Source organism: Netta rufina, assembly GCF_964035555.1.
Source record: "Netta rufina genome assembly, chromosome: Z".
Lineage (NCBI taxonomy): Eukaryota > Metazoa > Chordata > Aves > Anseriformes > Anatidae > Netta > Netta rufina.
In genome coordinates, this window is record NC_140126.1 from 115,872 (window position 1) to 129,838 (window position 13,967).

The 13,967-nt window shown below is 38.7% G+C and overlaps 1 protein-coding gene across 1 annotated transcript in view; it reads right to left on the reverse strand.

The window, feature by feature from the left end:
- The window catches only part of KATNAL2 (katanin catalytic subunit A1 like 2), a gene marked incomplete at both ends in the record, with an annotated part of 30,519 nt that overhangs the window by 3,236 nt on the left and 13,316 nt on the right, over positions 1-13,967 (reverse strand). The window contains 6 exons of the mRNA XM_084304642.1: positions 5,077-5,187; positions 7,079-7,170; positions 9,460-9,578; positions 10,438-10,501; positions 11,009-11,107; positions 13,609-13,686. Of these exons, the coding sequence (XP_084160768.1) occupies positions 5,077-5,187; positions 7,079-7,170; positions 9,460-9,578; positions 10,438-10,501; positions 11,009-11,107; positions 13,609-13,686 (563 nt within the window). The remainder of the gene's footprint in view (positions 1-5,076; positions 5,188-7,078; positions 7,171-9,459; positions 9,579-10,437; positions 10,502-11,008; positions 11,108-13,608; positions 13,687-13,967) is intronic.

The window sequence follows — 13,967 nt, forward strand, 5'->3', positions numbered from 1 at the left end:
TTCTGCCACCTTTGGTGACTTGTCCTTATTTTTAACAGTATCTTCTACTGGCACACAACATAAAAAAAGGAAAAACAGCCACCCAGGTAGGTGCTGTCACTCAGCTCAGTGGGATCAGAAGTGCCTCTGTCCCCAGAAAGGACCTCTCAGTTTTGGAGAGCTGAGTCAATGGCTCAGGGTGATTGATAGGATCGTCCATGCCAACAGGAATTCACTCAGATCCTTCCCAGTACTCCTAATCAAGGACTCTGATCTGAATACCAGAGCTTTGCTAATCAATGGCTGTTGGTGCATTGATACCATTACTGAGGTTTCAGGCTGCTTAAGAGGCTTGCTGAGCAGCCCTGGGGTTTGCCCTATGCTGTGCAATGCCCGGTGCAGCACAGCCACACAGGCTGCAGAATGGGCACAGGACCATCTTGGTCCCCTCTCCCCTTCCAGACGTTTATTTCAGCAGCTTCTCAGAATAGCTCTGCTAGGCTAGAAGTTAATTACTCTGCAGCTGACCGTCCCCTTGGCTGCTATTTACCCACACTGCCTTCCTCCACTTGCACAAACAGAGCCAAATTTCTCAGGGTTTCAGAGGAGCCCACGCAGGTACTCTAACTGCTCTTGCAGGAGAAGGGTGGCCGGACTGCTCGGGGTTAAGCTGGGCATCGGTCAGCGGGTGGTGAGCAATTGCATTGTGCATCACTTGTTTGTACATATTATTAGTAGTAGTACTATTATCATCATTGTATTATTATTATTATTATTATTATTATTATTATTATTATTATTATTATTTTCCTATCTTATTAAACTGTCTTTATCTCAACTCACAGGCTTCACTTTCCATTTCTCTCCCCCGTCCCAGAGAGGGAGGGGGGAGGGTGAGCGAACGGCTGCGTGGTGTTTAGCTGCCGGCCGGGTTAAACCACGACAGTCTTTTTGGCCACAGTGCCTGCAAACGCCCCATGAATCCACCAGATGTGGACATTTTCCACCACTCCAGAGCACTGTTGGGCTGCCCCTTGACATTGCAGCTTCACGAGTTCCCTAGCCACCCACAGAGGAAACAACCTTGCCCTTAGTGGATATTAACACAGCAAAAACACAGCCCCCGAGAGGCGCTGGGCCCCCAGGCAGTATTTCCAGCTGTTCCTCCTACTGCTGTGTTTTAGTTCTGCACAGATGTAAGCGGTGAAATAGAGGTCTAAGAAGTGCTCATAACTCAAGGAACTGCTCTGCAAATGAGCCCACTGGTACATACAAGTTGCTCTGCTTACCCAGAAAGGTTACGGTGACCCTGCTTGTTGGCTTAGAGAGGAAAATAAAGACGTAATGTTTCAGTTAGCTTAAAAGTGTTTATGTGCTAAATTGTTCTGTTAGTGATCAAATGCAAGGTTAAGTGACAACAATAACCAGAACAGAACAATAAGCACTGCGCCAACCAAAATATTATGGGCTCTTATTTCAGAGAAATGTGTTAAGAAATGCTCACAGGAAGAATCTCTACAGGACCTACAGAAGAGGGTGACTTTGGGGATCTCTCCCAGGCTGACATCACAAGGCATCATGCCTCATCATCACTGCCACATTTCATGGAGGTAAATGAGGCAAACAACTATTTTTGTTCCCATAAGGAGGAATATTAATAAAAGCATTAGGCAGAAATTCGGAGACCTCAATACCTCCAGAGGTGAAGCCAGAAACAGCAACAAGAGCTCACTGATAATTAATCCCTGCCTACTGGGATCATCGCTGAGGTGCAGAAGAGGGAAAGGCACCAAGAGCAGCAATCTTCTCATCATCACACCTCCTGTCCTCCCATGCAGAGCCACCACAGGCTGAGGGCTTATTCTAACTCCCTGTCTTCTCCTGGGGCTTCCCCACACTGCCCTCAGCTCTCCTTCCTCACTGTCCTCCACCATACACACTGGGCACGCACTGCTGGGAGTGAAGGGAAGGGCTGGCTGTGGGGTAACCCCAATATGATTTTGGGTTTGCAGCCCAACTCCCCTGACCCCACCTTGACTGTGTGCTGAGGGATCTAGCACGATCCAGCTCTGGTGGAAGGGAAGAGTCTAACAGCTGCCACCAGAGCTTCACCCACCCTGAGGGTGGGGAAAAACCAAGCAGCACTGCAATGGAAGTTAAACACACCAATACCCTAGGAAACATTCACTACATGGTTAAGGACCACTTTATTTCTTCATTAACAAGGCCTTTATTCTGCGTAATTATGTTGAATCATTTCAACAAGGAACTTGTCAATAAGAAGTGCCTGGCTGATGAGCAGGGAAAAGCAAGGCTGGGCAGCAAGCACTGCCTGAAGAGGAAGATCAATAGCTGCAGTGCAGCTTAGGACAGCATAAAGAGCTTTGTTTAGGCTTCTTTTCATTCATCTAAAAGCAGCTTGGTACTTTTTTTTTTTTTTTTTTCCATGATCAATAAATATCCAAGTTAAACAAATCTCTTGAAATCCAGCTTAATACCAAATGTTTGCAAAAACACAGAGCTGTGCTGTGCGACTGCAAGGTCTGGATTGTAAAAAGATGTATTTTGAAACTTTTGTTACAAAATAGCCCTACACAGCTCAAGTCTGGGGTCTCACAGTAAGACTGTTGGTAGCCAAGCACACAAAAATAATCCAAAAACACACAGGTGAGATCTTTAAACCCCACCAACCTCTCTGGAAGCAAACACTCCCAAACTCCTCAAGGCTGTCAGCCTCAAGGATGATATAAAATGCTCCTGGATTTCACCAGATTTTCATCTTCCTAAAGTACCTTTCTGAGTATATATCCATCTGCTTTTTAAAGCATCAGCATTTTAAAGCATCTCCACTCTAGGCACAGTTCTGCCAGGCATTCAGAGGTTGAATTAACTTTGGAGAGGGAAAAAATCCCACCTGCCCACAAGCAATGCTGAAAAAGTCTGAAAAAGAAAACCTAAGCTCACAGGTATCAAACTTTCAGCAGTGGGAACTGGCTTCTCACAACAGTCCAGCTCCCACCCTTGCACCAACACAGATTGCCATCTTTCTGTGGGAGCAGTTTCTCCAAAATAGATATCTTGTCATTTTGGGTCTACCTGAGAAAAGCTGTGTCATTTTCTTGATGTTTCAAGGGAGCAATTTTGCAGACATTAGCACTTCAGAATTGCAAAATGATCCAAACCCAAATGTGTAAAACATTCAAAACTCAAGCCTGTAACTTCTGCTCAGCTTTCCAGAAAGAGTTTCAGTTACATAAGACAGATGCTTGGCAACAAGACACACACAGGAATCTTTTTCTGCAGAGGCGTACAGAGAGATCAGCCCCATGCTTGCATTAACACATCTCCAAGATCCCCAGATCCAGCACCTTCAGGCCAGTTGTGCTCTTTGGACTCTTCCTCTGAGGGTTTCAATACCCAGTTACACCAGAATACTGGTATTCAATACCCAGTTTTTCTTTTCAAGTCAATGGATCCTGTAAAGACTTCTGATTCTCTTTAATACTGCCATGTTGCAGCATCACTTGTAAGGCTACTCAGAAGTTAATTTAAGCAAGAGACCACTGAAAGGTGCAGTGCATTGCTCAGAGTTTCTCCTTCTAGAAGAGTAACACACATTTGTAATGTATTACTAATGAACCACAAAGAGATGAATGGGTTATTAATGTATTAATACCCTTTCAATCTTAACCGTTCACACACACAGTAGCTATTTTTTTCCAGCATTTTCTGATACAACTGTAATATAATTAAGTCCTAGTCTGCTCAGTTCTTTTCCTTGGGTGTCACAAGCAAGAAGCATGTTTGTACATTACACAAAATAAAATTTACACTGAGACTTTTTAAAAAGTGCTCAAAAGCAAGCAGCTGTGGATACACACACTGAGTCATTTGGACATGGACACTTCCTATGGTCAGCAACAGCCTTGTGATCACAGCCCAGTGCCCTCAGCCAGTTTTGGATGGCTCTGTTCTGTGGTTGTCACGCTTCAAGAACAAGAAGGAGCAATGACAAAAGAAGCCTTCATATTCCTATCATCTCTTTCACAGATGTCTGCCTCTGTGACTGTCCCCCACCAAGCATAATTTCCACAGTTTACTTCACTACAGTTCCCCTCTCTGCTTTCAACGTACCAATTTCTCTGTAGAAAAAAATGCCCTTCCACTGCAGATTTCATGGATCTGTAGCCCAGGGACACGGGGAAGTTCAGGGCCAGCAGAAATCCACAGGCTAGTTCCAGACCTCTGAAAGCTAACCTAACTTCAAAAACAAGCTCATCATCAATTTGTTTCAACTCCCTGTACAGGTGTTGGCTCCTACTCTGAAAAAAGGTTAATGAGCTACAAATCAGACTGTTAAAAGCAGCTGTGCTTGTACAGCAGCCATTATTTTCCCCATGTACCATTTACAACCATTTGAGAAGGTTTGTATGAAAGCAAGAGAAATACACTACATTCAGATAAGTGATCCAGCCAGATCAACATTCTGGCTGCCAGTAGCCGTGGGAGAAGCCATCTAAGGAGAGTAGAGAGCTGGCCATTTTCTGCTGCCTGTTGTCATCTTCTCATCCTCTCCTCTCTGTCTTGTTCTCAGTACCTGTTCTGCCCATTTTGAGAGCCAACATGATGAAATATTCCAGTTCTAATTTCCAACCATTTATTCTTCTTTTCCAAATTATGTTAAAAGAAACAACAAATTTTGTCCCTTAACTTTTAAAAGTCACATTTGATACCAATAAAATCCAACTTTCCTATTTATGGAGTATCCTTCTAAGCACTAGATGTTTTAAGCACCTTACAGCTCCAGGCTGAAACCCTTCTTAGCTTAAACATAGTAAATAACTTGCCTCTAAAGTCAAATACTCCATTTTAAATATTAGCAGCTGGTAGCACCAGCATATGTTGACTTTATTATGGATTATTCTCATGTGGCACAAATAGCAAGAATTGTAGAGTTTAAAAGTAAAAGCTCCAAATTAATCTTTAAATGCTTTAACCAAATATCAAGGCTTTTTCTGCAAAAGTCTAAATAAAATCTTTATCTGTGCTTAGAAGCTCATGCAAATGTATTCAAAATGTACTCTCTGGATCTCTTACCATGGCAGATTGGAAGCTGCTAAAACAAATACAAGATCATCAGATCGGGCCAAGCCATCCATCTGCACCAGTAATTCTGTTTTCATCCGTCGACTTCCTTCATGTTCACCACTACCAAGATTCAGAGAAACATTATTTGCTCAGTGCATTAAAGTAATCATCTTTATTTATACAGTGTCATTCACAGCAACTGAGCCCTTGTCACCATTTTGCCCCAATTCAAAGCACGATTAAGCTCCATTAGCTAACATCTAAGCATTAAAATCAAGCTTTCTAATGATTACTTAAATGGACTCTCTTCAGTGCATTAAAGTGAGGAGAGTTCACCATTACTGAATCCAAAGAAAGTATTTAATTTTTTTTCTTTATATTAATCTCCAAATAAAACTGATGTTTACTGTAAAACAGATAAGGCTTTGATTGATTGACCTGTGTAGGAGAATTTTTATAACAAAACAGTTGTGATTAAACAACTAACACACCTACCTATTCAGGGCAACTACTGGAATTTTTCTGTGAGTGAATTTTAAGTGGCCACAAGTAGACACACATACTGCTTAATTCAACAGTTTGCAACATGTTGTATCAAAAGTAAACAGAAAAGTTTGCAGTACTGAAACAAATTGAAAAATAAGGGCAGAGACCACACACAAAGGAGCCTTCTTCAAGGAGAGAAGGGGAACTTAAGCAAAGTGCTAAGAATACTGGCCCTGCTCCAGGTAACCAATTTTGAAGGAAACCAGTTTGAACTCTTGGTCCCAGATGTGGAGTTCTTGGTAACCCCTGGACCAAATCCAGAGAAAACATCAGGGCCTTAGATGGTAAGAATTATAATTCAGGTTTAATGGCTTATTTCTGCAAAGGCATACACACATCGGCGTGATGTCAATATTTAATAAGGATATGTAAAAATAACTATATAGTCTCAGATAAAAACCCTTACTGAAATACATAATCCAGTGATGTTAATGAGAGCTTTTAAAAAAGTATGAAGGCAAGACTTGGCCCATAATTTATAGCTATCAACTGACAATTACTACAAGTTGTGTATTTATGATATGGCATATTCTATTTATGCATCTTTGTAAGTATATAATTTATAGTATATTACGCACATATAGCAACACTGTAATGGGCTCCTAATGGGTATAATGATATTTTTGTATTTCTCCTGCTTCTCCTCCGAGTTCAACCCTTTCAGCTTTTTTAAAATAAAACTGTCTACTCCATGGATGACGATAATAACAACCTCCATTCCTCCAACTCTAAGTCCTGACAATAATATCAAAATTTGTCCCATTAATGAAAATACCATTCCACTGCGTACACTGCATCTTACCCTGCTCTGCCTCAGCCTGTCCAAAGTGTCACAAAAACAGCTGCTTTTCATTTGCTTCTAACAAGCCGCCTGTTATGTCCCACAGCTGTCTTTACTTCCACTTCAAATACCTTATTTGAAAATACAACAGCACTGGTTATGTATTCGTGCTCTTCCCTCCTGCTTACAGTCTTCCTGGACCTGTTATTTCCATAGTCATATGCTAAACTTCTCAGAACCTGCCTTTCACACTACTCTACTGATCTCATCTACTGTGAATGAAACAATGACCACATCTCTCTTTTTAAATCCCCACAGCATATGCAACGTTTTCACAGAACAGTATTTTCGGAGCTGATAGGCATTCTGAAAGTAATACACTACAAGTCTGTTAAAGCTGACAACATAACAGAAGAAAAATAACTTAATAGTAAGTCATGAAAATTACTGTTATCACTCAAAATAACTATACTGTCAATAAAAAAATCTAAAAGACAAGTCTTTCAGGGGCCCAATCATGCTCCTATTAAAGTTTACAGAGTAGTCTCATGCCTTACTTGAGCTAAAATTTGTTTCTAGAAGGTGTATTGTATGATTAAAATTTAGTCAGCACTACTAAAAAGATGCATTGCAAAGGGGGACATATATTCTCCTAACACCATAGGAAGTGATCTCATCATTTACCCAGAAACAGTGCCTCTTTGACTCATAACTGACTCCAGCTCATCCAAGAAAATTGTGGAAGGAGCATGGTACCGGGCAAGCTCAAATAGCACCTGTTTAAAGATAAGAATAAAAGTGACAGAAAAGATTAACAAGAAAACTAACAGGAAAAGGCATTAAGAGCCACTTGCACTGGAGACAAATAATGGTACCCATACTCCAAACTTCTAGGGCAAAAAGGAGTATGTTCTAGGGCAAAAGATCTGGGTAGGCTGAGAGTCCCTGAATCCTCTCAAATTCTGAAAGGTTTGTAAAGGAGATATAAAGAACACAGGCATATAATCCTGTTTTCATATGTAAATCTTTGTCTAAATCCTATCAGAGTACCCTGAGAATAATGGGATAGAAGAAAATGATCCATCAGAGGATTCTGGGAAGTCCTAAATTTTTAGCAGAGATTAAACATCCTGTCTTCTATTGGTGCTCCATTTGTAGTTTTTTAAATAAGGATTTGAGGAAAATAATAAATCAACTGCACCATAATGAAAAAAAAAGAATGGATTGCTTCTCTTGATAAGAATTAAGAAGTTCTTTTGTTTTTCCTGGAGAAAACAACAGCTTGAACAATCAGGGCTAGATTACAAAATGGACTATTAAGCTGACACAAAACCTGGGCCTGCCATTTTGAAAAAAAAAAAAAAAAAAAAAAAAAGTTTTTATCTATTTTTCTGTAAAGAGGGAGAGACTTATATTAACAATAAGAATATATAGTCATTTCTTCTTCAGTGAAGCATTCTTGCAATGTTTAAATAAGTATCACTAACAATATATATATAAATCCAGCATTTTTTAATCTGAACATTTAAAAACAAAACTTAAAAGATAAATATTATTTTTTGCACTTTGGATCACGAGCAGTGTATGATCAGCATTGTGACTCATACTGTTTAAAGAAGCAAAAGTTTGCAATTAAGTCAAACACTGGATCATATAATAATTTTGCCATGTGAGTAACTTTTCCAAGATGGTTGCTGAAACAAAAATTGGATGCTATGGTATCAGTTTTGTTTGTGTATCTTCTTCCACTGCTGTTGTACTAACCGTTTGCAACCTATAATTTTATTATGAACCTAAACTATAAAATCACATCAATACAGCTGAGAAATGATGAAAACAGACTGAGCTGATATTCCTCTGCATTAGTGCAAAACTGACATATACTTCACACAACTTCAGAAGACCATGCACCAGCCTCGTGTTATTTTAGGATATAAATTCATATGTTACTTTTCTTAGAGCTGTCCTGATCCACAATCTAATTTTATTTCTGTATTCTGCCAAAGAGTCAACTCAGGGTGAAATTCCACAGATTCAATATAATTAGAAGTGCTGTAGCATGTTCACAAAAACCTTTTTGATAGTGTTGTGTCAGAAACCAAATCCCTTCTCCTGACAGGACGGAAACTTTTAGGGAGATACTGACACAGATGTCAAGAGGATCACACACGAGGTGAATGTCAGAAGAAAAACATGCCATTTTACAGGAAAAAAGGACACAAGAAGAATAATTATGTTGTAGATATTGCCTAAATTTCAAGGGAGATTTTGAAGCATTAACAATGCTTATAATGGCAGTAAGCAAGTGCAATCTGTCTTGACTACTCATTTTCAAGAGTTCTGTATCTATCTGAAGAGGACCCTAAGAGGTGTGTGTAAAGGAAGACTAAAAATTTGTGGATTTTTTACACCAAAATCGTTAACATTACAGAAAGAGTTATGTACCTCAGGGTACAGAAGCCACATCTAAATTTCTGAACTTTTCTATATCACAACTGAACCATGCATGCTAGTTGCCGGTCTATATGTGAAAATGCCCATTTGTGAAAATACCCATTTGCCATTAAAATTCCTTCATTAAAGCAACATTATCTCTGTGTTTGACTGTGACAACAGCGTGCTTTGCCAATTCTGTGCCTTGCAAGATGAGAGCAGTAGGGTATTTGGTAACCTAGATAGCAGGTATATTTTGTAGGGAGCCTATGAGCCAGCCAACTCTCACACAAAGGCTGTAAAGCACTCTGAAGGGGTCACTAAACAAACACTAGTTTAGTTAGGAATACAGCTTGCTTGTTGCTTATTTAATGACTCAAAAGTCTTTGCTGGTGTTGGGATACATACTTCATATTAAATTACATAACTAAAATTCCACAGCAAGAATCCATTTTAAGACTTCAGCAGAAGCGATGTAATTCCCATTTTAAGAAGTAGATACAGAGACATATTTTGTCCAAGACAGGAAAGATGATAAGTATCAGAGGAATACTCGTTTTCCAGTTCTGTTTTAAACTCCATTTCTTTAAATGGGAACCTGATTTCTGTGTAATGAATAAGATAATTCTTACCCGCACAAGTTTTTCTGAATCACCCCTCCATTTGCTGACAATGGTGGATGCTGATATGTTGAAAAAGGTTGTTTTGCATTCTGTGGCAACAGCCTTAGCAAGCAATGTTTTCCCAGTACCTACAAACAAGTGTTGACAAAATTCACTCTCTAAAGAAATACAATGCAAATGTTTGAATAATTCCCCTCATCTTACTATTAGTCAGACAAAGTACTAAAGTAGGAAAAGTCCTTCTAGGATTGCCTGGAGAAATTCAGGTATTACAGCAGTGCAAATGTGTTCTCCATATTCTTTCTATGCCAAGTGCATCTAAGCATTCACTAGAACAAACGGAGTTTACTGGAATGACAACTTTTGCAATTAACTCACACAGTACTTGTGCCCTCTGTCCCCTCCCAGCCACACTCATGTGGTGGCAGTGCTTCCCTTCTTGTGTCAAAGCGGAGTAGAAGGAGCAGTGGGGCTGTGCTGAGTGGAAAACACCCAGCTAGCACAGAAGAGGGCAAAGCTTCCACCCCATTTCCAAAATGATTGCCAAATACAGAAAAGAGAAGGCAAGGACATTTTCTTCAAGAAGGTGAAGAATGCAGATTTATTTGTATTTTGCAAGATCAGGTAAAGTCAAACTCAATTAATATCATCCAAGCTGAGTAGCAACATCAATTCTTATTTCTCCTAATGGGTAGTGTAAGTACTGTGTTTGTTGGTGTGTTTTTTTTTGAAGATTCAAGTGTAGAAATAATCAAGGGTTGTAAGAAAGGCAAATGGAGAGGTTTGAGTGAAAGAGGCAATCATCCACATTATCTTCTTTCATTTCAAATTACAGAACATGTTCTTAATTATTAATTATTATGTGATACATTAACACTTTTGATCTAATTAGCATTAATGATTTATGGACAGTATAAAAACAGAAGTAGTGACATAGGATAAACAATAGTATATCCTATGTGGATAGGCTATAAAAACACTCCATACCTGGTGGTCCATAAAGCAATAAACCCTTCCAAGGAGACAGAATGCCTGTAAACAGTTGTGGGTACTGTGGAAACCAAAAAGTAACTCAGGGATTATAAATATAACAACATGGAAGGAATTCTAACCCTTACCCCCACTGCTCCTAACACATGTCAGAAATGGAAGAAATTGGAAGATGGGAAAAAAGAACAAAGCAATATATGATATCTATGAGTACTGAGAATAATACTGTATTAACTGTATTTGAAATTGTTTTAAATGAATTCTTCAAATGCAATTGGCTTTCTGTTCTCTTCTGTAAGTCATTTTACATCCAATTAGTAAAGGCCAAATCCAGTACATTTTACATTGCCAAGGGTGCAAAATAATAGAACCCCAAACTTAAAAAATTTTCATTTTGACTTTCTCCTATGGGAGAATGGGTATTACACTTCTAAATGAAACAGGAACAATTCAAACAGAAACTGCCTACAAAAGCACAAATAGTGAGAAAACTTGACCACCACTGTAATTACAAGGAAGACGTTAATGAGCTCAACGATAGTTTTCTCTAATCTATTTAGTATCTTACCCTTATAGGATAAACAACTGCTTCCTTGACTAGCCTTTTAGCTGCATCCAGTCCAATAATATCATCCCACTTCACATTTGGATTATGGAGGTAGATGTCCTGCAACATATATTAATCACATCCTGTTAGCAAAACTTAACTTCTCCACTAGAATAACCACCTTTGGCAAAGTAAAAGCACCGACTCAGTTATAAAACAATTGCGCTATTAAGTGATAAAAACTTATAATTTCACCTTGTGTACTAGTCAGATCACAAGAGGAAAGCACACCCAGCAATCTTTTCCACAGAAGTGCTACAATATGCCTTGCTTCCCCTGAAACTCCTAGTTTCCCTAAGAGCACATACACTGCCAAATGAGGTGCAGTTGAAGGAACATAGGTTTATAGAAAGACCTAGAGAAAAAGAGACTCAGGAGAGACCTTATCTCTCTCTACAACTACCTCAAAGGAGGTTGTAGCAGGGTGGGGATCAATCTCTTCACCCAAGCAGCAAGATAAGAGGAAATGGCCTCAAGTTGCACCAGGGTAGGTTTAGGTTGGATATTAGGAAACATTTTTTCACCAAAAGGGTTGTAAGGCATTGGAAAAGGCTGCCCAGGGAAGTGGTTGAGTCACCATCCCTGGAGGTACTCTAAAGACACACAGATGTGGTGCTTAGGGGCATGGTTTACTGGGAGACTTGGCATTGCTAGGTTAAGGTTGGACTTGATGATCTTAGAAGTTTTTCCCAATGTACATGATTCTATCTATATGCTGACCAGATGTGTCTCTCAGATCTGTTTTCTGCTAGCTGGTTTTAGTAACTACCCAATGTATGAAGAACTACTGTAATGTGAAGACGTGAAGATTACATGTTTTTTGAAATGTTTGTTCTATAGCAATAAGTTGCATAGTTTAAAATCAGATGCTATGTGAAAATACTTTTGTTTCTTTTAAACTTGCTGCTCAGTAACTTCACGGTTGCACTTATCACTGTTATAAATAATACTGAAAAATTGCTCCCTCTGTACTCCACACGCAAGAAAAGGTGCAAGAAGCTTTGTACCAGGAGGAAAATTCCCCCCTAAGCATCTATCAAAATACAGTCGGTAATTAGTCCATGCCCTGAAGCACTCACTAATTTAATTTCATTTAATTCATCAAACTACCCAACTCTTCTATGAATCTTTCCATTTCCTTTAGTAATATTTTGTGGCTTTGTGTTCCAGAGACTAATTGTTCTGTAGAAAAATATCATATCCTCAATACAAATACTTGGGATAAATTCTGCTCTCTGATAAAAACAGGCAGTCTCCAGAGACTAAAGAAAAATTATGTGCTTATATCCAAGGGGAAAATTTGATTTAATACAATTAGAAAAATTATTTATATAGAGTAGATTACACTTTCCCTTTCTATTAACAGCAAATTAAGATGAATCAGATTTATGATACTAAGTAGAGGCTTCCATAACTGTTTCCAAATTAAATTAGATTGTGTTGTGAAATAGATACCACATGCTATTTATTTTTATTGATATACACGGTGTTGATTACTATAGCAACTAGGAACATACCAACACAATTTAAAAACATATCATAATGAAGGCCAAAGTAACCCTATTTCTTGTTGCTAAAACAGCAACAAACTACCAAATCCTGTGATACTGTGAAGCCTTTTGGACAAGTACCTAGTGGGGTTTGGGAGACAATACCAGCAAAGCATTTGTCTGCTTTGTTGCTAGACCAGTTGATCCACAGTAGCCCAAGGCCTGTTTGCTGGACCACACTTCAACCCATGACTGAAATAAAAAGGTGCTGACAACATTGGGATTCCCTCCAGGTGTCAAACTGCCCATACCAGAAGAATCCCCAGGATACAGACTCTCCAAGGCTACAGAATATTACTGATGCTTCCCATGCAGCTGCTGGGAAGAAGGAAGGGCACTGTCAGCAGTCTACAATAACAGCACATCCCAGGTAAGCCAAGCAAGAAAATGATTAAATGATGAAATGAAAAAATGATGAAGAGTGTGGATTATGTAGGCAGTGCAAAGCAAGGCACAGGACTAGTATGTAAAAAAATGTGAGAATATCAGCATCTGATAATCTTTGTACATGATATCTAGTAGATACACTCAGAATCAGGATATTTCTGTAGTACTGGCAGATCATCCACACTGAATACAGCCCAATGCGTTGAAGGGAAATGGCACCTGCAGAGTTGAATAAAGGTTTTTCCACCATTCATAGAAAGGTAATACATTATACAATAGATAGTACTAGATCATATATTTAAATCAGTGTTGCATTGTACATTTTCTGTACCAATAAGAACAAAGGTAAAAGCTAGGACAGTCCCATAGTTACAATATGATTACATGTTACATGTAAATCCCTATTAGAAAGATCTTAATTACTTCCTTCTATTTTGTATAAGAAAAAAAAAAACATTGTTTCACATATAAAGAATGATTTTCAAATAGTCACATATTAAAAAAAAATGGTTTGCACCTTAGACAACAAGCACTGTAAGCATTAACAAAAAGAAACAAACAGCATTCTCAAATGACAAAGATAACCAAGATCTCTATATAAATGAAACAGAAATCCGATCTTACTTTGCTTACAACTGTTGCGAGTTCTCTCATCTCACCAGTCATGCCAATAAAAGCACTAAGGGGTTTTAATAATCGTTCCTTAAAAAGACAAACATAAGTTCTTGTCAGACTTCAATTATTATAAATAGAAGAACGGTAAAATAATTTTTAAAAAGCTCATACATCATATCAACTTTCAAAGTTGTAAAATATGCATAAAGATTTTGAAGCAAGCCACATTTGTTGTAACTCATTATTTCATCTGACAGAATCTAATCCAGAATTAACATTGAAATGAGCAGCTCTCTTACTGCATACATAGTCCTAAACATGCCCTACACGTATTAAGAGGAATTAAAAATATAAATGTGTGTCATCAC